Below are 23,541 nucleotides of genomic sequence, written 5' to 3'. Positions count from 1 at the left end.
GTGTCAGGAGTCAGAGGCTCCCTGTGTCTGCGCCAAGAATTGAGTATCAGAGTCTCTGTTGCTTGGTGCTGTCTCGCACGGAGAATCAGGGTCCCTATGTGCGCATGCACCAAGAATTGGAGTCGCTGGCTCTTAGTGTGAATGTACTGGAATCAGGGATCCCAGGTGCATGCAATGAGAAACAGAGTCTAGTCACCGGTGCTCATTGCCGCCTCTTGTGTGGAGATTCAGGGTCCCCGATCTGCTTGGGAGACCGGGTTGCACAGTCACACTGTGTTGGCAGAAGGTCCACTCCTGCTCTGAGGAAAACAGCCTTCTGTGTGTGGTTGCCCTGAATCAAAGTCAGGTGGCACTGCCGCTCAGTGTGGGTGTGGGGTCTGGTCATGCGGGTGTGCACTGCAGGAAGCAGACTCCCCGTGTTCATGCACCCAGGTTCAAATTCAGTCCTGCCCTCCTGCGTGGGCATGGGGTCTGGTCGCGGGGAACAAACTCCCCGAGTTCTAACGTTCAGGTTCAAATTCAGTGCAGTCTCCCTGTTTGAGTGTCGGGTCTGGTCATGGGAAGCAAACACCGGGTTCATGCCCCCAGGCTCAAATTCAGCGCTATCTCCCTACGTGGGCACGTGACCCAGTCGCGGAAAACAATCTCCCCAAGGTTGCGCACTAGGCTCAAATTCAGCACACTCTCCCCGCCTGGGCGCAGAGCCTGGGCGAGGGCAACAAACTCCCCGGGTTTGCACGTTCAGGTTCAAATTCAGCGCAGCCTCTCTGCTAGGGTGTAGGGTCTGGTCATGGGAAACTAACTCCCTGGGTCTGCACCCCCAGGCCCAAATTCAGCGCTGTCTCCCCACGTGGGCACAGGACCCGGTTGCAGAAAACAGTCTGCCCAACAATGCGCACCCAGGCCCAAACTCAGCACAGTCTCCTTGCCTGGGCATGGAGACCAGTCGCAGGAAACAAATTCCCTGAGTTCGCACGTCCAGACTCAAACTCAGCGCTGTCTCCCTGCCCTGTGTGGGTGTGGGATCTGGTCACAGAAACAGTCTCCCCAAGGATGCGCACCCAGGCTCAAATTCAGCACAGTCTCCCTGCCCGCGGAGCCTGGTCATGGGAAATAACTTCCGGTGTCCGACACCAAGGCTCAAAGTCAGGCAGAGCTGCTGTTGCTGAGTGTGTGCAGACAGCCCCACTGTGCAGCCGGGGTCTGGCAGTTCCTATGACACTGCTGCAGGGGCGGCGGGGGAGGGGGATTGGCTTTGTGACTCACAGAAATCTGCGGCCTGGGTGCCTGGAGTCTTGGTGTCTCTGGGTCTGCAGCTGTGGTCGCAAGTCTTCTACCAGAGTGGCTGTAGGGTTCCGGTTTGCTACTGAGACCAGCCTGGGTGGTGGCGAGGCTAGGATCCTAGTCTCAAGCAGTTCTGTTCTTCAAGATGGCGTGGTCTCTGCGCCGCTGGTGTCCTCCCCAGAGTGTTTGCGGCGGCAGCGGGGTTTTGCCATCTAAGACTGCCCGGATTGGCAGCCCCTTGAAAGACCTGCAGGATCTAACTGTCCCTATTTCACTCACACCCACACCCACACACGTCCACACACTCCTCTATAGCTCCCTCACTCTCTCACACACTCTCCCTCCCTACCTTCCTTCTGGTTTCCATCTTTCCGGATCTTGAGTCTTTTTTTTATGGCTTATCCTTTCTTAAAGTAATGTGGTGTGTTACATTGATTGATTCGCTTATGTTTAACCATCTTGTGCTCCTGGAATGAATGCCACTTGATCATAATGTATTATTTTTTAACTAGAGGCCCGGTGCATGAAATTCATGCACAGGGGTGGGGAGGTGTGTTCCTCAGCCCAGCCTGCACCCTCTCCAATCTGGGACCCCTCAAAGGATGTCCGACTTCCCGTTTAGGCCCGATCCTCTAAACGGGCAGTCGGACATCCCTCTCACAATCCAGGACTGCTGGCTCCCAACTGCTCCCTGCCTGCCTGCCTGATTGCCCCCTAACCACACCCTGCCAGCCTGATCGACACCTAACTGCTCCCCTGCTGACCTGATTGCCCCTAACTGCCCTCTCCTGCCAACCTGGTCACCCCTAACTGCCCTCCCCTGCAGGCCTGATCACCCCTAACTGTCCACTCCTGAAGGCCTGGTTGCCCCCAACTGCCCTCCCCTGCTGGCCCGGTCACCCCCAGCTGCCCTCCCTTGCCAGACTGGTCACCCCTAACTTCCCTCCCTTGCCAGCCTGATTGCCCCCAACTGCCCTCCCCTGCCAGCCTGGTTGCCCCTAACTGCCCTCCCCTGCAGACCTGGTCACCCCTAACTGTCCTTCCCTGCAGGTCTGGTTGCCCCCAACTACCCTCCCCTGCAGACCTGGTCCCCCCCCCAACTGTCATCCCCTGCAGACCTGGTCACCCCCAACTGCCCTCCCCTAAAGGCCTGATCGCCCCCAACTGCCCTCCCTTGCAGGCCTGGTCCTTCCCAACTGCCCTCCCTTGCTGACCTGATCGCCCACAACTGCCCTCCTCTGCCAGCCATCTTGTGTCCACATGGGGGCGGCCATCTTTGACCACATGAGGGCGGCCACCTTTGACCACATGGGGGCGGCCATCTTTGACCACATGGGGGCAGCCATCTAGTGTGTTGGAGTGATGGTCAATTTGCATATTACCTCTTTATTATATAGGATGTATTGTTATACTTGATTTGCTAGTATTTTGTTTAGGATTTTTGCATCTGTATTCATCAGAGACTAGAGGCCTGGTGCATGAATTCGTGCATGGGTGGGGTCTGGCCAGGGGGAGGGGCCACAGGTGGTTGGCTGGCCAGCCCCACCCCCTGGTCAAACTCCCAGTCGAATTTCTGGTCGAGGGGATAATTTGCATATTAGCCTTTAATTATATATGATATTTCTCTGCAGTTTTCTTTTTTTTGTGTCATTTTGCCAGGTTTTGGTATCAGGGTTATGTTAGCCTTATAAAATATGTTAGGAAGTATTGCCTCTTCTACAATATTTTGGAAGAGTTTGAAAAGGATAGGTTTCAAATCATCTTTGAACATTCGGTAGAATTCACTGGTGAAGCCATCTGGTCCTGGACTTTTACTTTTTGCAAGGCTTTTTTACAATTTCCTCACCACTAATCAGTCTAATTAGATTTTCCAATTCTTCATGGTTTTGTCTAGTGAGGTTATATATTTTTTAGGAACTTATTCATTTCTTCTAGGTCAGCGGTTCTCAACCTGTGGGTCGCAACCCCTTTGGGGGTCGAACGACCCTTTCACAGGGGTTGCCTAAGACCATCGGGAAACACATATATAATTACATATTGTTTTTGTGATTAATCACTATGCTTTAATTATGTTCAATTTGTAACAATGGAAATACATCCTGCATATCAGATATTTACATTACGATTCATAACAGTAGCAAAATTACAGTTATGAAGTAGCAACAAAAATAATTTTATGGTTGGGGGTCACCACAACATGAGGAACTGTATTAAAGGGTCCCGGCATTAGGAAGGTTGAGAACCACTGTTCTAGGTAATTGAATTTTGTGGCATATCGTCTTTGATAGTATTCTAGTATGATCCTTTGTATATCTGTTATGTCTGTGGTGATTTCTCCTCTTTCTGATTTTGTTTGTATGGGTCTTTTCTCCTTTTTCCTTAGTGAGTCTAACCAGGGGGTTGTCAGTTTTATCAATCTTTTCAAAGAACCAGCTCGTTTTTTAAAAATTAATTTTTATAGTCTTTTTGTTATCTATTTCATTCAATTCTGCTCTAATTTTTATTATTTTCTTTCTTCTGATTTTGGGCTGCTTTGTTCTTTATCTAGTACTTTATGATGTATGTTAGATAGTTTACTTGAGATTTCTCTTGTTTCTTGAGATAGACCTGTAATGATATAAACCTCCCTCTTATTACTGCTTTAGCTGCATCCCAGAGGTTTAGATATGTTGTATTGTCATTCTCATTTGTCTCTACATATCTTTCGATCTCACCTTTTATTTCATTGGCACAGTCATTTTTTAGTAGTATGCTGTTTAATCTCCACGTATTTGTCGGTTTCTTTACCCCCTTTTGTAGTTGGTTTCTAATATCAAGGCATCATGGTCAGAGAATATGGTTAGTATAATTTCAATCTTCTTGAATTTGTTGATGCTAGTTTTATGACCCAACATATGGGATATGTACGTAGAGCTCGGGAAGTATGTCTCAGCGCTGCGGCTGATGCAATGGTGTGAGCACACTCCACCATGACATGCTTCCTCGGCACACCAGGAAGTAGCAACGCCCGCCTGAACGAACTCCTAGAGCCACATGCACAGTACCCCAGCCTTTCAGCCATTGGTCTCCTGTAGCAACGTGTCTCCCTCTGATGGTCCCCTCATGCTATATATACCCCTGTAGTTCCACAATAAAACGGATCTGCGTCACTGAACCTGGTCTCTGGAGTCGTGCATGCAGACGCCCTAGCGCGTTGGGGCTCCGTCGTCCTCACCCCCGAGAGACCCCCTGCTTCAGGATATCCTTGAGAATGTTCCACATGCATTGGAGAAGAATGTATAATCAGATGTTCTAGAATGAAAGGCTCTATAACTGTAAATTAAGGCCATTTGATCTAGTGTGTCATTTAAGTCTGATAGTTATTGATTTTCTGTTTGGATAATCTACCTAGAGCTGTCAGTGGAATATTAAGGTCCCCAACTATGATTGTGTTTTGATCTGTTTCTCCCTTTAGTTCTGTAAGTAGTTGCTTTATATATTTCAGTGCTCCCTAATTGGATGTATATATTAAGAAGTATTATGTTTTCTTGCTGTAGTGTCCCTTTAACATTATAAAATATCTATCTTTGTCTCTTGTTACCTTTGTTATCTGAAATCTATTTTATCACATATAAGTATGGCTACACCTGCTTTTCTGTGGATGTTAATGGCTTGGAGAATTATTTTTCATTCTTTCACTTTGAATCTACCTTTATCTTTGCAGCTTAGATGTGTGTCTTGAAGGCAGCATATGGTTTTGTTTTGTTTTCTACTACTCTATGCCTCTCTATTGGTGAATTTGGTCTATTTACATTTATGGTAATTATTGATGTATGAGGATTTCTTTTAGCCATTTGATCCTTTATTTTCTGATAGCTCTTTGCCTCCATTAGTTCTTTTCCTTTGTATTTCTGCCTGTTGTTTTTGTTTGCTGATATTCCATCTTTCCTCTTTTTTAAAGCTATGTGTCTTGGTTTGGGATGTCGTGTTTCCCTCCACGTCCTGCGTGAGTTTCACTTGTTTTGACCATGGTTACACTTCCTGCACTTCCTCAGTCCATTAGCTTCCCAGATAAGATCTAGGGAGTGTTATAAGGTCAAGCCTAATTATGCTAAGAGGACTGTGCCCTCTAAGCTGGGACTTGTGACTTTGCCAACAGTCTGAGGCTTAACCCTATATCAGTTTCCCACATTGGGATTTTTGTGTGTGGTTACTGTTAGGTTTATAAAAAATAAAGTTGCATATATACAGTAATTTTTTTTTCTTTTGAGTGCATCTGATCTTCAGCCTCCTTTATCAATTCAGCCCTTTACCCCCTTCCCGTTTGTTTTTTTCTCACAAATTATCTTTCTTTATGCTGTAATTGTTTTGTCCATCTTGTAGTGTTGTGACCTTATGTTCTTTGTTTCAGGTGGAATAAACTCCTTGAGTATTTCTTGCAGTAGAAATCTTCTGGTGATAAGATCCCTCAGCTTCTGTATGTCTAGGAACATCTTTATTTCTCCTTCATATTTAAAGGATAATTTTGTTGGATATATTATTCATGGCTGGTAATTTTTCTCTTTCAGATGTTTGAATATTCGGTTCCACTCTCTTCTGGCTCATAGAGTTTCTGCTGAGAAGTCCGATGAAATTCTAATGGATTTTCCATTGTAGGTCACTTCCTTCTTTTCCCTGGCTGCTTTGAGAATTTTTTCTTTGCCATTAATTTTTGACAGTTTTAATACTATGTGCCTTGGAAAGGGCCTCTTTAGGTTGAGGTGTTCTGTTTGCTTCTTGGATTCAAGGATCTAGTTCTTTCTGTAGGTTTGGGAAGTTTTCATCCACTATTTTTTTGAATAGGCTCTCTATTCCCTTCTCCCTCTCTTCTTCTTCTGGAATGCCTATTATTCTTAGGCTATTGCTTTTCCTGATAGAGTCAAATAGTTCTCGTAGAGCTCTTTGTTTTTGTTTTTCCTGCTCAGGTTTTTCTCTTCTTCCCTTTTTGTCATTTCTAGATTTCTACCTAGAAAATTCTTTCCTCTGTATGGTTGACTTTATTTCCTATGCTTAATAGTTCATTCCTAATCTCCTTAATTGCATACTTCATTTCAAAGATTTCTGGTTAGTTCTTTTTTAAGTTTCAGTCTCTTTGATAAAACACTTGTTTTGTTCATTTATTTGTTTTCTGAGTGCATTGGATTGCCTTTCTGTATTTTCTCGCATCTTGTTGACTATTTTCAGAATTGCAATTTTAATTCTCTGTCAATTATGTAACATATTTCCTTGTGTTCACTTTGCTTTCTGGAGATTTACCATGGTTATTCATGGTATTTGCTGATCTGCTCTGTCTAGGCATTTATATATTACTAGAGGCCCAGTGCACGAATTCGTGCATGGGTGGGGTCCCTCGCCCTGGCTGGCGATTGGAGCCAATTGGGGCCATCTTGCCCAGTCCCAATTGGGGCCAATGGGGGCTGGCCAGTGAGGGGGAGGGACTGCAGGAGGTTGGCTGTGGGAACACACTGACCAGCAAGGGGCAGCTCCTACCTTGAGTGTCTGCCCCCAGTGGTCAGTGCACGTCATAGCACCCAGTCAACCTGTCTTTTGGTCATTCGGTCGCTTAGGCTTTTATATATATAAATTGGCCCTTTTCTAGCAGTTTTCTCTGAAGATACCTTTCTAGTGTTTTCCCGTAGGTGGTACTGAATCAAAGATTTTTACCTCTGTGACCTTCCACATCTGACTTCTGTAGCACAGCTGTTCTGCTTGCTGCTTCAGGGTGGGGTTCGTTTTGCCCTCGCCAAACGTGACCCTGGACTTCTATGGGATTTCTTGCCACGCGCCCAAACTCAGGATCAGTCACAGAGGGAAGCAGCGATTCTGCTGCAATATCTCTCAGTTTACAGATAATGTGCTTCTCAACCCAACCCCACACCAAGGGCAATAGGAGGCAAGTTTTGGGAGTCCAAATGGCAACAGGGTTCTGTGACTCCCTTTCTTTGTCTGAAACACCAACCACCTGACAGTGGACAGCTGCAACAGAACCCCGGTGCTGTGTCTTTGCCCAGCCTTTCAGCTGACTCAGCCGCTGTTCACATTGCTTGCCCTGCTGACCCTGCTACTCTGCCCCTAAGACTTTGCTCCTCCTGGCTTTCTTCCCTCTCTTGGCCAGGCTGGCTGCAAGCTCCTGTCTGCAGGGCTGAGTCCATGGCTGTCTGAGCTGTCTTCCCTTCACACTTCCCTATTTTTTCCCGTGTGCTCACCTTTAAATGCTTAAATGCACAGGTCTCTCAGATGTGCCTCTATATTGAGCAGGGAATTGTTTATTGAGTTATAGTTGATTAACTTATTACAATTTCAGGGGGAGAGGCCAAGGGGATCTCCCATGCTGCCATTCTTCTTCCAAGTTCATAATTTTCTCTTACTTTGGGCTATAGTGCAACATTACTAGTTTGGGATGTCAGGGTTAACAAGAGCAGCCAGAATGTTTGGGAGGAAATCCTGGCTTGTAGCTACAGAGGAACTGAGGCAGAACGTATACACATAAAATCCACCCTAATGTTTGGCTGACAGCTAAATTCTACATAGGTGGGGGAGAGCTCAGTTGGCCTGGCACAAAAGCATCAGCTGTAAGATGAAAGAACTGACAGACACTCTAGTTCAGTGATGGCGAACCTTTTGAGCTCGGTGTGTCAGCATTTTGAAAAACCCTAACTTAAATCTGGTGCTGTGTCACATATAGAAATTTTTTGATATTTGCAACCATAGTAAAACAAAGATTTATATTTTTGATATTTATTTTATATATTTAAATGCCATTTAACAAAGAAAAATCAACCAAAAAAATGAGTTTGCGTATCACCTCTGGCACGCGTGTCATAGGTTCGCCATCGCTGCTAGCTTCTGCCCTCTGCCAGAGAGGCATAGTTTGAGCTCGGGTCTAGCCAAGCGAAGTGCCAGCTAGAACAAAAATCACTTTTCAAGTGATTCTATAAGAACACAAAAGAATCTAGAGTCTCTATAATGGGTATCATTCATAATGTCCACTATCCATTCATGTTATGAAACCAGGAAAGTGTGTCTATATTCAAGAAAAAAAATAGACACTAAAAACTGATACCAAGACAAGTCAGAGCTTGCAATTAGCAGATAGCATTTTAAAGTGGCAGAAAGCCACTATAACAAATATGTTTAAAAACTTAAAGGGAAGCTCACCAGTGTGGCTTAGTAGTTGAGTGTCAACCCATGAACCAAGAGGTCACTGGTTCAATTCCTGGTCAGGGCACATGCCTGAGTTGTGGGCGCAATCCCCAGTAGGGGGTGTGCAGGAGGCAGCTGATCAATGTTTTTCTCTCAGCAATGTTTCTATCTCTCTCTCTCCCTTCCTCTCTCCAAAAAAAAAAAAAAATCAATAAAAACATATTTTTAAAAAACATATGGATGTTGACAAAAATATTAAAAAACTTAAAGGTAAATATATGTATAATAAATAAACAGATTGAGAATCTCAGAAGAGAAACAACTCTATAAAAAAGAATAAAATGGTATTTATAGATCTGAAAGATACAGAAATTTAAATTTTAAATTTTACCTTATGGCCTTACAAGTAGATTGGAGATGATGGAAGCAAGAGTCTGAATTTGAATAGAAATTATGTAATCTGAAGAACCAGGAGGGAAAATCTTAATGAGAATGAGCCCCCAAGACCAGTGAGACAATATCATGTGGTCTTACACATGTGTAATTTGTGTCCCAGAGAATAAGAGAGTCATAATAGTGCAGAAAAAAATATCTGAAGAAATAATGGCTTGAAGCTACCAAAATTTAGTGAAGTACATCAATTTATAGACTAAGGTCAACAAAACCTAAATAGGATAAATAAAAATGAAGCCACACCTAGGCACATCAAAATTAAATTACAGAAATCTAAAGATAAGGAGTGAATCTTAAAATCAATAAGATATAAACCAAATAGTCTGAATGATGCACTTTCTTTTAATGAGAAACAATGGAGGCCAGAAGGCAGAGGAACAGCATTTTTAAAGTGCTGGAATAAAACTGACGATCAGAATTCTATAGCCAGTCTTAAAAAAATGAAAGCGTAATTAAGACATTTTCAAATAAACACTTACATCACAGAAATATTAAAAGGAGTTTCACATTGAAGGGAAATGACACCACAGGATAACATGAAGGTACTAGTAAGAGGAATAAAGGCCACTGGAAATCTACACTAATAAAAGAGAAACATGCAAATTTGTGTCACTCCGCTACCCTTGCCATTGGCTAATAAGGGCGATATGCAAATTAACTGCCAGCCAAGATGGCGGCTGGCAGCCAGGCAGCTTAAAGGGAACAGGGAGGCTTGCTTGCTTCAGTAACGGAGGATTCCAATGTTCCCAGCCTGCCGCTGCGGGCCTCTGAGCTTGCAGTTTGAAACATTGTTACAAATATAGAAGCTAAACAAAACCCCAGAAACCTGCTTTCAGCCAGCTGGGATCTCAGAGCTGGAGTTGAAACAGTGTTTCGATTATAGAACCCAAACAAACCAGATACCTGCTTTCAGCAGCCGAGGCCTCACAGCTGGAGCCAAGCCTCAGAGCTAAAGCTGGCCCAGAATAAAAAAGAAAAAAGAAGAAAAGGAGCGGTTGGGAGCTTCAGTCACCCGCCAGCCTGAAAACGGCCCTCAGCCCCTCACCCAGACTGGCCAGGCACCCCAGTGGGGACCCCACCCTGCAGGGTGTGTGACCAGCTGCAAACAGCCATCATCCCCTCATCTAGGCTGGCCAGGCACCCCAGTAGGGACCCCAACCCTGAAGGGGGTGTGACCAGCTGCAAACAGCCATCATCCCCTCATCCAGGCTGGCCAGGCACCCCAGTGGGGACCCCCACCCTGAAGGAGGTGTGACCAGCTGCAAACAGCCATCATCCCCTCATCTAGGCTGGCCAGGCACCCCAGTGGGGACCCCCACCCTGAAGGAGGTGTGACCAGCTGCAAACAGCCATCATCCCCTCATCCAGGCTGGCCAGGCACCCCAGTGGGGACCCCCACCCTGAAGGAGGTGTGACCAGCTGCAAACAGCCATCATCCCCTCATCTAGGCTGGCCAGGCACCCCAGTGGGGACCCCCACCCTGAAGGAGGTGTGACCAGCTGCAAACAGCCATCATCCCCTCATCCAGGCTGGCCAGGCACCCCAGTGGGGACCCCCACCCTGATCCAGGATACCCTTCAGGGCAAACCAGCCAGCCCCCACCCGTGCACCAGGCCTCTACCCTATATAGTAAAAGGGTAATATGCCTCCCAGCACTGGGATCAGTGGAGCCGCGAGGCTTCCCAGCACCGGGATCAGCATGACAGGGGGCAGCACCCAAACCCCCTGATCGCCCTGCAGCTCTGTGTGTGACAGGGGTCGGGGCCACAACCTCCCTATCCGCCCTGCTCTGTGTGTGACAGGGTGCGGTGCTCCAACCCCCCCCCCCACGGGCCCTGCTCTGTGCCTGATAGGGGGGAGCTCCCCAACCCCCTGATCACCCTGCGGCTCTGTGTGTGACAGGGTGCGGCGCCCCAACCCCCTGATCAGCCCTGCTGTGTGTGTGACAGTGGGCGGTGCCGCGACTCCCCTATCAGCCCTACTCTGTGTGTGACAGGGGGGAGCTCCCCAACCCCTTGATCGACCCTGCTCTGTGCGTGACAGGGTATGGAGCCCCAAACCCCCTGATGGGCCCTGCTTTGTGAGTGATAGGGGGCAGCACACCAACCCCCCTGATGGGCCCTACTCTGTGCTTGACAGGGGGCAGCGCCCAACCCCCTGATCGGCCCTGCTATGTGGGTGACAGGGGGCGGCGCCGCAACCTCCCCATTGACCCTGCCTGAGTGTGACAGGGGGCGGTGCCCCAACCCCCCAGTCGGCCCTACCCTGAGCGTGACTAGGGATGGCATCACAACCTCCCGATCCGCCCTGCTCTGTGCATGACAGGGGGTGGCGCCCCAACTCCCCAATCAGCCCTGCTCTGAGCCCGACCAGGGGCTGCACCTAGGGATTGGGCCTGCCCTCTGCCACACGGGAGCAGGCCTAAGCCAGCAGGTCGTTATCTCCCGAGGGGTCCCAGACTGCGAGAGGGCACAGGCCGGGCTGAGAGACCCCCACCTCCCTCCCGAGTGCACAAATTTTTGCGCACCGGGCCTCTAGTCCTATCTAATAATAGACAAACATGGTAATTAACCATACCTCCGCTACGCTTCCCATTGGCTAATCAGGGTGATATGCAAATTAACTGCCAACCAAGATGGCGGCCGGCAGCCAGGCAGCTGAAGCGAACATGAGGCTTGCTTGCTTCAGTGATGGAGGAAGCCAAGGTTCCCCGCCTGCCTCGGCTGGGCTCCGAGCTTCACTCTAAGCAACAAAGTTGCAGTTATAGAAGCTAAACAAACCCCAGATACCTGCTTTCAGCCAGCCGGCCTCGGAGCTGGAGCTGCAACAAAGTTTCAATTACAGAAGGTAAATAAATCCCAGAATAAAAATAAATAAATAAATAAAGGAGAGACTGGGAGCTTCAGTTGCAGGCTTGGCCCGCCTGAAAACAGCCCTCAGCCCCTCATCCAGGCTGGCCAGGCACCCCAGTGGGGACCCCCACCCTGAAGGGGGTGCGGGCAGCCTGAAAACAGCCATCAGCCCCTCATCCAGGCTGGCCTGACACCCCAGTGGGGACCCCCACCCTAAAGGGGGTGCAGGCAGCCTGAAAACGGCCCTCAGCCCCTCACCCAGACTGGCCAGGCACCCCAGTGGGAACCCTACCCTGAAAGGGTTGTGGCCAGCCTGAAAACAGCCATCAGCCCCTCATCCAGGCTGGCCAGGCACCCCAGTGGGGACCGCCACCCTAAAGGGGGTGCGGGCAGCCTGAAAACAGCCATCAGCCCCTCATCCAGGCTGACCAGGCACCCCAGTGGGGACCCCCACCCTGAAGGGGATGCAGGCAGCCTGAAAACAGCCATCAGCCCCTCATCCAGGCTGACCAGGCACCCCAGCGGGACCCCCACCCTGATCCGGACACCCTTCAGGGCAAACCAGCCAGTCCCCACCCGTGCACCAGGCCTCTATCCTATATAGTAAAAGGGTAATATGCAAACTGACCCTAACAGCAGAAGGACTGAGAATGACTGGTCACTATGACACACACTGACCACCAGGGGGCACACTCTCAATGCAGGAGCTTCCCCCTGGTGGTCAGTCAGCTCCCACATGGAGGAGCTTTGCTCAACCACAAGTCAGGCTGATGGCTGCCAGTACAGCGGTGGTGGTGGGAGCCTCTCCTGCCTCCTCAGCAGTGCTAAGGATATCCGATTGCAGCTTAGGTCTGCTTCCTGCTGGCCAGTGGACATCCCCCGAGGGCTGCCGGGCTGCCAGAGGGATGTCTGATTGCCAGCTTGGGCCCAATCCCCTGGGGAGCAGGCCTCAGCCAGCAGATGGTCATCCCCCGAGGGGTCCCAGACTGTGAGAGGGCACAGGGCCGGGCTGAGGGACTTCCCCCCCACCCAAGTGCACAAATTTTTGTGCACTGGGCCTCTAGTGATAAATATAAAAGGCTATATATTATTTTTTATTCTCTTAATTTCTTTACATGTGTCTGTTAAGAAAACAAAAGTACTTTAATACTGTATTATGGAATGTATTATGTATGACATATGTATAATGATGTCATATATATGACAACAATAGGACACAGGATGGAGAGGTAAATAGAACTATGCTGTTCACATATACACACATATATAATACATGAGAAATACAATATTAACTCTAGGCAGATTATGATAAGTTAAAGATGCATATTATAATCCCTAGAGTAACAGTTAAAAATGTAAGAATTAAAAGAATTCTTAAAAAGTGAAAAAAAAGTAAGAGTTAGGCTAGAAGGGAAAAGATTAAAATGCAATACTAAAATCATTCAACTAACCCAAAGAAAGCAGGAAAGGGAGAGCAGGTGGAACAAAAGAAAAGTGGAATGGCTAGAACAAAATAATAAATGGCACACTAAATCCAAGTATTAAATTCAAGGGATTAAGTATTCCAATAAGAAGACAATAATTATTAAAATGAGTGAAATAGGAAATCCCAACACTATAAGAAAAAGCTTCATATATAAGAAAGTGCTTCACATACAAAGTCAACATAAGTTGAATGTAAATGGATGAAAAAATATGTACCATGCAAACATTAAAATTAAAACCAATACTAACAAAAAAGTATTGTTACTAAGATGAATAGGTAACTTACAAAATGGGAGAAAATATTCGTGAAAATATCTGATAAAGGACTTCTATTCAGAATATAGAAAAACCTCATAAAACTCAACAAAAAAAGATAAAGATCCCAATAAATATAAAAATGGGCCAATACCTGAACAGACTTCACAAAGGAAGATATATGACTGACTAATAAGTACATGAAAAACTACTCAGTATCATTAGCCAACAGAGAAGTGCAAATTAAAACTACATGGAGCCAAAACTGGTTTGGCTCAGTGGATGGAGCGTCGGCCTGCGGACTGGGGGGTCCTGGGTTCGATTCCGGTCAAGGGCACGTGCCTGGGTTGCGGGCACATCCCCAGTGGGAGATGTGCAGGAGGCGGCTGATCGATGTTTCTCTCCCATCGATGTTTCTGACTCTCTATCTCTCTCCCTTCCTCTCTGTGAAAAATCAATAAAATATATTTTAAAAAAAGTTTCCCTTTAAAAAAATAAATAAAATAAATAAATAAATAAATAAAACTACATGGAGATATTGGTACACACTCACCAGATTGGCTAAAACATCAAATGGTGGTGTTGTAGAAGACTGGAGAAAAACCAAACAACGATTTAGAAAAATGGAGTTACACAGTTTATTATGCCGGTGGACTGAGCGGAATAACTTCCCAAGTCTGAGCAAAGTAACATGCAGGGAGCTTCTCATTTATATCTTTCTGGTGTCTTTGTCCCTCAAATATGGATTATGCTTCCGGTCCTTTCGTGGGCTTTGCAAAAAACGCTCCAGGTGTTGGGGGTCTTGAGACCATATCTAATGGTCTGGCCTGGCGCTAGCGCTAATAACACCCCCTCTGGGGCTGTGCACTGTTCATAGTTTATTGCCTCTGTGAAATGTGAGCATTTAGGTAACAGGTCCTGCAAGACCAGTTTCTGGGAAAGAGGCAATGACTTAATTATAGGTTATCAAGAATGTACACTGGGCTTGTTGGCACAGATTCAGATTGCTAGCCCCCCCAAATATCAGGGTTACATTGGAATTAGCCTTTTAGCCTTCTCAGTGGCAAGGATGTAATGCAACCAAAGTGCTCATACTTTGAGAGGTATAAAAGCTACAACCGCTTGGGAAGAATATTCAGTAGTTTCATGTGAAGTTAAACATCTACATCTACTCTTGGCCCAGGAATTGTACTCCTGGGCATTTGTGTAAGTAATGAAAATAAATTCCAGAAATGTTCCTGGCAGCTTTATTCACCCAATAATGCAAACTGAAAACATCCAAGTGAATGTCAACAGGAGAATGGGTAAACAGATTGTGGTGTTTCCATACACTGGCATACTGCTCAGCAGTGTAAAGGAACAGATTACCAAAACATGTGGCAACATAAATGAATCTCTGGTGTTGTGCTAAGCAGGAGAAGCCAGACACAAAAGAATACACACTATATGATTTCATTTATATGAAGGTCCAGAGTAAAACTAATGGAAGGTGAAAGTTCAGAAACGTGGTGTAGAGAGTCAGCAGGTTGACTGGGCTGGGATACTGGAATTTTGGTGTAAAAGGGATTCTACATAGTGTGCAGTGTGGATTACATGAATATATTCATTTTTGAAAACTTTACAGCTAAGATTTGTACACTTCAAAGTGTATGAATTTACCACCTCCAAACCTGTAAATCAATAATAATAATAAAGCAGGTGGGGGATAGATGCTAGTTGGTTGTTGCAACTGAGTGATGGATACATGGAAGTTCATTATACAGGGTGTCCCCAAAAAATTTATACACACTTTAATAGCTGATAGCTCAATTTTGAAAATGAAATGTATTTTAATAAACACTGCCTTTATCATTATTCTAGTGTGTGTATACATTTTTTGGTACACCCTGTGTTATTCTATTTACTTTATATATGCTTAAAATATTCCATGAATATAACAAGTTTTAGAAATTATTCTAACCCCAATTTTTAAAATACATTTACTAAAATTTAGAGATTTCTTTTAAGATTGATCATCTTGTTAAACAAGTATTTCATTAAACTATATTAATTCTTTTCATTTCAACTCAGTTTCTTTGTTGGTTACATTCAAGTAAAATTAAATTTAGCCATGGCCAGTGTGCTCAGTGGTTAGAACATTGGCCCATGCACCGAAGGGTCTCAGGTTCAATTCTTTTTTTAAATAAATCTTTATTCTTCAGATTATTACAGTAGTTCCTCTTTTTTCACCCCATAGCTACCCTCCACCCGGTTCCCACCCCAACCTCTGCCCTTACCCCCCCCCACTGTCCTCATCCATAGGTGTACGATTTTTGTCCAGTATCTTCCTGCACCCCCACACCCCTTTCCCCCCGAGAATTGTCAGTCCACTCCCTTTCTGTGCCCCTGATTCTATTATATTCACCAGTTTATTCTGTTCATCAGAATTTTTATTCACTTGATTTTTAGATTCACTTGTTGATAGATATGTATTTATTGTTCATAATTTTTATCTTTACCTTTTTCTTCTTCTTCCTCTTCTTAAAGAATACCCTTCAGCATTTCATATAATACTGGTTTGGTGGTGATGAACTCCTTTAGCTTTTTCTTCTCTGTGAAGCTCTTTATCTGACCTTCAATTCTGAATGATAGCTTTGCTGGGTAAAGTAATCTTGGTTATAGGTTCTTGCTATTCATCACTTTGAATATTTCTTGCCACTCCCTTCTGGCCTGCATAGTTTCTGTTGAGAAATCAGCTGACAATCGTATGGGTACTCCCTTGTAGCTAACTGTTTTTCTCTTGCTGCTTTTGAGATTCTCTCTTTGTCTTTTGCTCTTGGCATTTTAATTTTGATGTGTCTTGGTATGGCCCTCTTTGGATTCCTTTTGTTTGGGGTTCTCTGCACTTCCTGGACTTGTAAGTCTATTTCTTTCACCAGGTAGGGGAAGTTTTCTGTCATTATTTTTTCAAATAGGTTTTCAATATCTTGCTCTCTCTTTTCTTCTGGCACCCCCATAATTCGGATGTTGGTACGCTTGAAGTTGTCCCAGAGGCTCCTTACACTATCTTCATATTTTTGGATTCTTTTTGCTTTTTGCTTTTCTGGTTGGGTGTTTTTTGCTTCTTCATATTTCAAATCTTTGACTTGATTCTTGAGATCCTCTAGTCTGCTATTGGATCTCTGTACAATATTCTTTATTTCAGTCAGTGTATGCTTAATTTCTAGTTGGTCCTTTTTCATATTCCTCGAGGGTCTCACTAGATTTATCGAGGGTCTCACTAAATTTATCATTGGTTTCTAGAAAATTCTTGAGTAACCTTATAACCGTGGTTTTGAACTCTCTATCCAGTAGTTTGCTTTCCTCCATTTCTGTCATTTGTGACATGTTTCTTTGTCTCCACATTTTGGCTGCTTCCCTGTGTTGATAGAGTGGCTTTCTGTGCTAGGTGTCCTATAGGGCCCAGTGGCTCAGCCTACCCAATTACCTGAGGTGGACACTCTTGGTGCACCCCTTTGTGGGCTGGGTGTACAATCTTGTTGTAGTTAAGCCTTAATTGTTGTTGGTATCAGTAGGAGGAATTGACCTCCAGTCCAATTGGCTGTGAGAATCAGCTGTGTCTATGGTGGGAGAACTTCTGTGCTGGAGACACCCTTTTGGGGCAAGACTTGCTTCAGTGGGGCTTTGGTGCTCTCTGAGTCTGCCCCCTGAATGTGTCCCTTATGGATCTGAGGAGTTGTAATCTGGATGCTCCCACTCTAACCACTGGGTACACTTGCTCTTGGGTCTCTAAGGAGGTGCTAATTTAGCCTCTGCCTGAGGCTACCCAGCAGGAGCTATGGAGAGATCTGCAGATTCCTCTTCTTTGTTTGGTGTTTGGAGGTGCCCAGATGAGGCCTAGCTGTGAAGCAATGCAAGCTGCTGTGGGGCCTTGGGCCTTCTCTTGGAAATTCTGGGTCTCTCTGACCCAGCTGCAGTTTGTTAGGTAATTTTAGATTGCAAAGGGCCAGGCCATTCATGTGCAAAAGCCTCTGCGTGCAGCTTGGGTGGGACATTGTCTCAGGGGATCAACAGGGTGGAGCAAGCAGCTATGGCTGATCCTCAGCCCTGCCCTAAGAGGCCCTGGGTCTCAGTGTCCCACAGTAATCGCTGCAAACACCTCTGAGAGAAAGCCGCCCTCTAGTTCCACCCGATGCCAGACAGTCCAGTTTCTCCCCTTATGAGTCTGGGTACCCAGAGACTCGCCCGTAACTGGAGTTCAGAGCAGTTGGGAGCTTGAGACTCCCTCCCGATTGAAAAAGACAACCGCGTCCTCAGTTGCCAGCCCTTTCCGCGTGTGCCTCCATACCTCTGCACTTTACTTCCACACCTCCTCTGAGTCTCAGTGTGCTTTTCTCTTTCCTTCTAGTTGTAGAATTTCCACTCAGCCAGCCTTCCTGTGGTTCTGGATGATGTCCATTTTGTCTTTTAATTGTAGTTTTGAAGTGGTTGTGCAAGGCAGCAATTTCAGGGGTTTACCTATGGCACCATCTTGGTTTCCCCCTCAGGTTCAATTCTTGGTCAAGGGCATGTACCTGGGTTACAGGTTTGATCCCCAGTCCTGGTTGGGTTGCATGCAAGAGGCAACCAATCTGTGTCTCTCTCATATTCTCCTCCACCCACCCTCCCATCCATTTTCTCTAAAAACCAATGTAGCCTCACTAGTGTTGTTCAGTGGCTAAGCATCAATCCATGAACCAAGAAGTCACTGGTTCAGTTCTCAGTCAAGGCACATGCCCAGGTTGTCTATGGTGGGAGAACTTCTGTGCTGGAGACACCCTGTAGGGGGCATGCAGGAGGTGGCCATCAATGATGTTTCTCTTTCATCAATGTTTCTATCTCCCTATTCCTCTCCCTTCCTCTCTAAAAAAATCAATAAAAACATATTTTTAAAAATCAATGGAAAAAATATCCTGGGTCAGGATTAACAAAATTTTTTTAAAATTAAATTTAAAACTTTGTATTAAAATATATTTCTAATATTAGTACTGTCAACCTATCAACGCATATTCATAGAGATGTCTGAAATAATGTTTGTAAAATATTAACTGGTTAAATTGAGGTGGTGGAGTTTGGGGTAAGTTTCTAGTTTCTTTTTTATGCTTTTCTGTTTTGCTAAAATTATAAAAACATGTATTGTGTTTACAAAGGCAAATTATTCTTAAAATTATTAAAGATGTATAACAAAGTTTTTCAGGTAATAAGAGTTTTCTACAACTAAATCAAAGTTTGTCTATGAACATAAACTTTAACCATATTTATAAATACCCTGCCTTAAGGGCTCCTAAAATCAACATCATTTGCTGAGCCTGCATGGAATGAGTGCATGCCCAAATGTTTGTCTTTATTTGCCCCAACAAAATGAAAGAAAGAAAAGAAGCTATGGCCCTGACTGCACTCCTTCACTCTCTTGTGCCAATGTGATATGTCACGTAACAGATGTCACACCGGTGTGTGTGTGTACAGGAGAGTATGTGACTATATTTTTTTAATAAATCTTTATTGTTACAGATGTTCCTCTTTTTTCCCCCCATAGCTCTCATCCACCCAGTTCCCAACCCACCCTCTGCCCTTACCCCTCCCACTGTCCTCATCCATAGGTATACAATTTTTGTCCAGTATCTTCCTGCACCCCCACATCCCTTTCTCCCCAAGAATTGTCAGTCCACTCCCTTTCCATGCCCCTGGTTCTATTATATTCACCAGTTTACTCTGTTCATCAGATTTTTTATTCACTTGATTTTTAGATTCACTTGTTGATAGATATGTATTTGCTGTCCCTTTGTTGTTCATAATTTTTATCTTTACCTTTTTCTTCTTCCTCTTCTTAAAGAATACCCTTCAGCATTTCATATAATACTGGTTTGGTGGTGATGAACTCCTTTAGCTTTTTCTTGTCTGTGAAGCTCTTTATCTGACCTTCAATTCTACATGATAGCTTTGCTGGGTAGAGTAATCTTGGTTTTAGGTTCTTGCTACTCATCACTTTGAATATTTCTTGCCACTCCCTTCTGGCCTGCATAGTTTCTGTTGAGAAATCAGCTGACAGTCATATGGGTACTCCCTTGTAGGTAACTGACTTTTTTTCTCCTGCTGCTTTTAAGATTCTCTCTTTGTCTTTTGCTCTTGGCATTTTAATTATGATGTGTCTTGGTGTGGTCCTCTTCACTTCCTGGACTTGTAAGTCTATTTCTTTCATCAGGTAGGGGAAGTTTTCTGTCATTATTTCTTCAAATAGGTTTTCAATATCTTGCTCTCTCTCTTCTCTGGCACCCCCATAATTCGGATGTTGGTACGTTTGAAGTTGTCCCAGAGGCTCCTTACACTATCTTCATATTTTTGGATTCTTTTTGCTTTTTGCTTTTCTGGTTGGGTGTTTTTTACTTCTTCGTATTTCAAATCTTTGACTTGATTCTTGTGATCCTCTAGTCTTCTGTTGGATCTCTGTATATTATTCTTTATTTCAGTCAGTGTATGCTTAATTTCTGACTGGTCCTTTTCCATTTTTTTTTTTTGGCATTCTCATTAAGATCCTTGAAGGTCTCACTAAGTTCCTTGGAGGTTTGTAGAAGATTCTTGAGTAATCTTATAACTGTGCTTTTGAACTCTAAATCCAGTAATTTGCTTTCCTCCATTTCTTTCATTTGTGATATGTTTCTTTGTCTCCACATTTTGGCTGCTTCCCTGTGTTGATAGAGTGGCTTTGTGTGCTAGGTGTCCTATTGGGCCCAGTGGCTCAGCCTCCCCAATCACCTGAGGTGGACACTCTTGGTGCACCCCTTTGTGGGCTGGGTGTACAGTCTTGTTGTAGTTAAGCCTTGATTGCTGTTGGTATCCCTGGGAGGAAATGACCTCCAGGCCAATTGACTGCAAGGACCCGCTGTGTCTATAGTGGAAGAGCTGCTGTGCTGGAGACACCCTTATGGGGCAGGACTTGCTTCAGTGGGGCTTTGGTGCTCACTGAATCTGCCTCTTGAGTGTGTCACTTATGGATGTGAGGAGTTGAAATCTGGTATCTGACCACTGGGTACACTGGCTCCTGGATCTCCAAGGAGGTGCAAATTCAACCACTGTGTGAGTCCACCCAGCAGGAGCTACCGGGATATCTGCAGATTTCTCCTCTTTGTTTGGGATTTGGAAATTTTGGAGCTCTCTGACCCAGCTGCGGTTTGTTAGGTTAGGCTGCAAAAGGGCAAGTGATTCATTTGCGCCGCTGGGCACAGCTTGGGTGGGGTTGTAAGTTGAGTGGGGCGGGGTCTCAGAGAATCACCAGGGTGGAGCAAACAGCGATGGCTGTCATCAGCCTTCTCTGCGACTCCGCGCTTTTCCGCGAGTCTCTGCATCTCAGTGTCTCCACGTCCCCGACTCCCCAAGTCCCGTGCCCCCACAGTAACAATGATCCCTGTGAGCAGTTCTGCAAGAAAGCCACCCTTGCTTTCCGACCCGATACCAAACAGTCCAGTTTCTCCCCGTAGGAGTGTGGTTCCCTAGAGTCTCGCCGGAAATGAGTTCAGTGCAGTTGGGAGCTTGTATCTCCCGATTGAAAAAAGCCACGCACCCAGGTGCAGCCTGGTTCACACGCCTCCGTACCTCTGCTCTTGGTGCCTCCACACCTCCTACCCAGCCTCAATGCGCTTTTTTCTTTCCTTCTAGTTGTAGAACTTCCACTCAGCCAGCTTTCCCGTGGTTCTAGATGATCACTGTTTTGTCTTTTAGTTGTAGTTTTAATGTGGTTGTGGGGGGCGACACGTACAGGTATATACCTTATGCAGCCATCTTGGTTCTTCTCTATGTGACTATTTTTAAGAGAAAATTTAAGAGCTTCTGAAATTGTCCTTATTTGCTATACTATCACCTAATATTCCAAATCCTTAATCTCCTCATGGTTGCATTGGGATAACCTCTATGAGGACATAAACTTGGATTTTTTTCATATTTAATAACTTCAGGGGATCAATATTGTGGAGGACGCCTTGAAAGACCTTCCGGCTCTTTTAAAACCCCCAACTGGCCAGACCGTGATTACCCTGCAGGAGTCACTTGCTTATGGCACATTCTAGCCCCAAAGAATCAGGTGAGATTTCCTGAAAATATGAAGAAAGCATTCATGTGTGAATTGTGTAGACAGTGTGAGGGGCCCAACTCTCAAGAGCTACTGTTGTAGGGCAAGAAAGGCCTGGCTGGCCATAGGTCTTTCTTCATACAAAGACCCAGATTCAAGTTGCTTTTGCACTATCTGACTTGCAAAATCACGGATTCACTTTCCTATTCCATAATTACAATTTTCAAAACAGGTTTTGAAATACAAATGGTAAATAAGTCCTATGTGAAATTGTTTAACCCTGTGGAAGATTTTATAAGTAGAAGCCACTAATTGTGGAAAGCTAAAAGTACCCAAGTACATGTATATATTCAAGGTTACCCTTTGCTCGCATAGCAAACTCATCAGGTCCTCATACTAATAATAGCCATCCCAGTCACCAAATAAAAAACAGTCTTCCTGCATCACTTTGACCAAGCCAGTGCAAACAGGCCACACTTCTTCAAAGAGCAAGTGGTCTGCTGTGAAAGCTAGTATGCTTTATAATTTCTTTTGTTTTTTTTAAAAAATAGAATCTGTGCAAGTTCCCCACAGTTAACTTTATTCATTGCTGTAAAACAATCAACAGAGAAGGTCTAATGTCCACTGCTCATTAGTGAGTGGTTATATGAATTTATACCCTTTCTGGGACCCCCTTTCATATGTTAATTGCAGGACAGAACTTAGCATGGGAATAGACCAAGCTTACCCCGTGGACTTTTGAAAATAATTTATTCCCTAGTTTGATAGGTTTAAGTTTAAGATCTTAACTAGGATTGATCTGGGAGTGAGATGATCTTTTGGAATGACTAAAGATTAAATCAAAAGAATTGCGCAAGAAATATGAATACCACAGAAGAATTATGGAAACAAGCAAGAATAACTTAAACAGAATGCATTTTTACAAAGGACAATCATGGTACCTACAAATCTGGGGGGAGGAAGAATTCTATTTGAGGACATTTGGCAATGCTATTTTGACCCTTCTAATTCTGTGTTTTCACTAAAGCTTATAGAATTAAAGTTTGAGAAGTTTGATGTTGAGCGTGATAACTACTGCCGATATGATTATGTGGCGGTGTTTAATGGTGGAGAAGTCAACGACGCTAAAAGAATTGGAAAGTATTGTGGTGATAGTCCACCCGTGTAAGTAGCCCCTGTTTTATTTCAAAACTTCTTTCTTTCTTCTTTTTTAATCCTCACCCAAGTATATGCTGATTGATTTTTAGATAGGAAGGGTAAGAGAGAGAGAGACATCAATGTGAGAGAGAAATATTGACCAGTAATATTGATCAGTTGCCCCAGGCCAGGATCAAACCTGAAACCTGATTGGGAACCGAACCCAAAACCTTTTGGTGTATGGGATACTCCAACAAATTGAGCCACCCGGCCAGGGCTCAAAACTTATTTCTTATTCAACTGATGTGCTATGTTTTATTTTCTGAAAGATTTTATGTTGTTGTTTTGTTCATAAGTTCCTGGGTTCCATGACAGTGAGTAGGCAACCTTAACGAGTGTAGAGAGGCCTCCACAGCCACGTACATAAACAGAAGCAGAGGTGGTGATGACTACAGGCAGATGCTGTGTCAGATGCATGGATATGTCACTACCCTGCAAAGGTGAGGTTGTGCCTCAGAGTGAAAGAGAAAATTCTGATTAAAAAAACTGGGGGCTACCTACTGGGGACCTAGACAAAGAAAACAGAAATCTTACAACAGATCCAGGTGATTTTACCTGATCAGGTCCTGTCCTGGATCTTGTAGCTCCTCTTCATGTTGTTGTTCAAATTTTGGTGAGTGAACCCGAAAGGTACTTATCAGAACATTTATGGAGCCAAGAGCTCTGCCACTTACTAGCTGCATGACACTGGGCACATTACTTACCTGTAAGATATTTGGTGCAAGATATTTCACACCTTGGTATACAATACTAGGAAAGCGACAATTGAAACAA

General features: G+C 44.8%; 1 protein-coding gene across 2 annotated transcripts in view; it reads left to right on the top strand.

Annotated features, from left to right (window-relative positions):
* The window catches only part of PCOLCE2 (procollagen C-endopeptidase enhancer 2), a 125,431-nt gene that overhangs the window by 56,414 nt on the left and 45,476 nt on the right, over positions 1–23,541 (top strand). For both annotated transcript variants that reach the window (XM_006085773.3, XM_006085772.3), the window contains exons 4-5: positions 21,458–21,582; positions 22,598–22,734. In XM_006085773.3, the coding sequence (XP_006085835.1) occupies positions 21,458–21,582; positions 22,598–22,734 (262 nt within the window). The remainder of the gene's footprint in view (positions 1–21,457; positions 21,583–22,597; positions 22,735–23,541) is intronic.

Source organism: Myotis lucifugus, unplaced genomic scaffold (genome assembly GCF_000147115.1).
Source record: "Myotis lucifugus unplaced genomic scaffold, Myoluc2.0 scaffold_21, whole genome shotgun sequence".
In the NCBI taxonomy this organism is placed as follows: Eukaryota; Metazoa; Chordata; class Mammalia; order Chiroptera; family Vespertilionidae; genus Myotis; species Myotis lucifugus.
The sequence above is the reverse complement of the archived record's forward strand: the minus strand, read 5'-3'. Positions and strand labels throughout refer to the sequence as shown.